Source organism: Protopterus annectens, chromosome 9.part0 (genome assembly GCF_019279795.1).
Source record: "Protopterus annectens isolate FY-2018-M chromosome 9.part0, PAN1.0, whole genome shotgun sequence".
Lineage (NCBI taxonomy): Eukaryota > Metazoa > Chordata > Ceratodontiformes > Protopteridae > Protopterus > Protopterus annectens.
Window position 1 is genome coordinate 1,332,512,233 of NC_056743.1, and position 3,472 is coordinate 1,332,515,704.

At 38.9% G+C, this 3,472-nt stretch overlaps 1 protein-coding gene across 1 annotated transcript in view; it reads left to right on the plus strand.

The window, feature by feature from the left end:
* EIF4EBP1 (eukaryotic translation initiation factor 4E binding protein 1) overlaps positions 1 to 2,908 on the plus strand; it is a 110,898-nt gene extending 107,990 nt beyond the window's left edge. The window contains exon 3 of the mRNA XM_044084304.1: positions 2,346 to 2,908. Coding sequence (XP_043940239.1) covers positions 2,346 to 2,377 — 32 coding nt within the window. The 3' untranslated portion in view covers positions 2,378 to 2,908. The remainder of the gene's footprint in view (positions 1 to 2,345) is intronic.
* The last annotated feature ends 564 nt before the right edge of the window (positions 2,909 to 3,472 follow it).

Sequence of the window (3,472 nt, forward strand, 5' to 3'; positions counted from 1 at the left end):
CACACTGTCCTCACTTGTAGTAAAAAGGTCCTAGCTCGGTCCCTCTGTCTAGCCAATCGGTACAGGTCTTTTTCTCCCTCCTTAGTGTCCAACCTTTCATACAACTCTTCATATGCCTTATCCTTAGCCTTCACCACATCTCTTTGCCATGCACCTCATCTCCTTATACTCCTGTCTACTTTCTTCATCTCTCTGACATTCCCACTTCTTCTTTGCCAACCTCTTTCTCTTATTATTTATGTATGTATATAATCTGAGTAGGTTACCAATTTGGATATTTATGAGCTAGGAGAAAAGTGGGACAGGGAGAAGGGAAACCACACCCAGGTCAAAATTATAACCAGAAAGGAAGTTCTTAGGTTCATAGGTGGTGGTCTAGGCCAGCTACCAATGGGTCTTTTCTAAGCCTAGACATGCAACCCAAATGTATCCCATGAAGTTTTATTGTACCTTAGAGTAATGTATGTTTGCTTGAGTATTTTAATGGCTGCCTCTGAGACAGATGCCAGACCATGGGTGAATTTCCGATTTCTCATCGACTTGTCCAAGTTACATTTGAATAAGGTTAGGGAAAGGCTCTTTACATGGATGGAAAGCCTGTTACAGACAATGGGGGTTCTTTGAGATGTATACTTGTCTTAATTGTGTCCTACGTAGTCAGACAAAGTTTAAATCCTTAGATCTAGTAGCTCTGGTGCTGTTCTTTTTGCCGATATGCAAAAGGTCATCAGAGTGGAATCCAAGGATGCCTTGTATGCCAGGTTAAATTCTTCTTCATAGGCAAGTATGAAGCAAGCTCCCCTTGTAGGTCATTTTTAAGCTTAGCCAGTCTCCTTCAAAGGTGAAAATCCAACCCAACACCTTATTTCTATGAGGAACACCTTCACCATTATACCAACCCCCCCCCCCCCCAAAAAAAAAAAAAAGATAATGCGGGCAAAGGGAGGGTTGCAGTACTGCAATAGTGAGGTATTTGATCATCTACTACTATGGTAGATGTACTTTCAGAACAGTACTGAGTTGATCATATTGGCGCACAGCTTATATGTAATGATTGCCGAAGCCTACATGGCTACAGAGGAGGATTGAGGGATGGAATCCAAGAGTCCTCTGAAAACTGATCTAACAAATCCCACTCCTAGACAGAGGTCCAGTATCAGTAACAGTTGTTTGCAGTCATATATGTTTTAAGATGAAATCTGATGTCTTGTGTTTAACATGGTTTTGGAATTATTAATGCAAACCTTAACTAGCAATAATTTGATGCTTAGAGGCATCAGTAGGAGTTAACTGCAGAAACTGCTGGAGGTAGTAAGGAGTTGAGAGGCAAGAAAGTTCTCAATTTTTATGGCCTTACAGAATTTATTCCAGAATGCCCTTGAAGCTTCCTTAGAGAGACACTGCATGTGGAAGGCACCAAAAGACTTTCATATTGTCCAGATGTGTGATCATTTGCAGGAAATGCCCCATATAGTTGTACGCTACAGCAACACTCATCTATTTGAACTTCTTCTGTTATGGTACTATATTTTCTTGACTGTGCATCTGTGTTAGCTACCATGTGTCTAATAACTGTGGTCTTCACTTTGTGATATCACATGTTGTCAGGTTCAAATTATGATGGCAGAAAGGTTGATTGTAATTAGTAACTGAGTAAAGTGTAATGGCACCTGGTAAAGGCAACTCTTAAGGGGAAAGTTGTGGTATATTCATGTAGTTGCTAGGAAAAGAACTAAAGAAATAGTGAAACCTGGAGTAAGCTATGCCCACTTATTTTGATTTTCAACATTTTCTGTGAAAACTCTTAACTTTCTGGTCCTAGTTTTGCTTGAGATGCTTTCTGGAGCCCTTTGTTCGTCTATAGTACATGTTATCGCCCAGTAGTGTTTTAAGTACATTTCATGTCCCAGTTAAGGTAGAGCAGACTGTCCCAAAGAAATACAGGCATGCACTTTACATTTTTTTCATTAATTTATTTTTCATCCTGCTAAAGAGGGTAATTAGAACAATTGCTTAATTCTGCTGATTGGAATAAAGTTCTGAGTTATTTGTGGGTGTTTTATAACTCCTGGAGTTGAATGTCTGTCCTTACTGTTAAACTGCTAAGATGGCTGTCTGGTAGTGGGTTGTTTCATATTGATGTACACGGCAACTCCAAGCTGTTTATCTCCTGGGGCAGTGTACTTGTCTGTATGTCATGCCATGATTACAGTTTTAGTAAATGAATAAATGGAATAATATGATCTTTGTACCATGTAAGTAGACCTAGTCTTCCTATTTCTTGGTAAGCTCTGTGTAAACCACCATTAATAATGCTCACTAAGGTGTTTTGTTTTTATTTTCAGGGGATGAGTCTCAGTTTGAGATGGATATTTGAGAAGTCCCCTACTGCATGGCCGTGCCAGTTCTGAAGAGGACCCAGCATTGTGATTGAGCACTAGCCAAGGTGTCTAGGTTAATTTAGCCCATGCTTCTTCGCTGCCAGCTCTTTGTTCACATGGAAAAGGGCAGCTTGTTTTCTTCTGCTGCCAAAATTAGAGCTTGCTTCTCAAAATGCAAAGACACTGCAAATTTTTGGAGTGTAACATAGAAGATTCCTACTGGCGGTGGACAGCTTTATAAGCAGAGGAAAATGCTCTCCATTGATCATGTTTGATTTTATTTTTTGTTAAATTTTTTTTTTAATTTCTTTTAAGGTTGAAGGCAGCATTGTAAGAGGTATAGAATTGTAATAAGAGGTTAATTTTTTTAATTGTCATCCTTAAAAACTTTTAAGCTTGTTAACTGGTGACAAACTCGAAGAGTGAATGGCTGGATGAGGAACTTGAAAGATGCAATACAGATCCTGTAGAATGTGCAGGCACTTAATTTCACTTCACTACGATTAAAACATGTTTTCATTGCAAAACTTCTCTGTTATGCTTTTTTGAAATTACTGACTTTCTTGAACAGTAGTTTGTGAACTTTGCAGTATTTTTTCCCCAATGAAGTTTCCAGTTTTTAACTGGGGATTGTCAGCTTGTTTGATTGCACAAGTAGTTGAATTTCCATTTTTTGATGGCAGTGCTCCAAGAAGCTTCTTAGTTGATTTTTGGTATTTGAAGTGCATGGGCTTTAAGGGCTTTGTCTGTCATAGAAGCTGATTATTTCCAATTCACCCTATTCCCATTTCTCACTAATGGACATCAGGGTTTTTGTGTTGTCTGTATACTTTCCCAGAAGTTTGTAATGGATGGCTAGCAGTAGTAAAATATGGTTAAGAAAGAGAACATAGTGTGGCACTGATATTAATTAAAAAGATAGAAAACTAGGTTCTGCTCATAGGACAGAAATAGTGCAGCTCACTTGTACTTCGGATGTTAGAAATCCCTCCATACTCCGAATCTTGACACTTGGCAGGTGTTTGTCTTTAGTTGTCACCTATTGATACTTTGTGTGGGAGGAAAAGCTACAGTGAGCTTTCAGTTGTAAC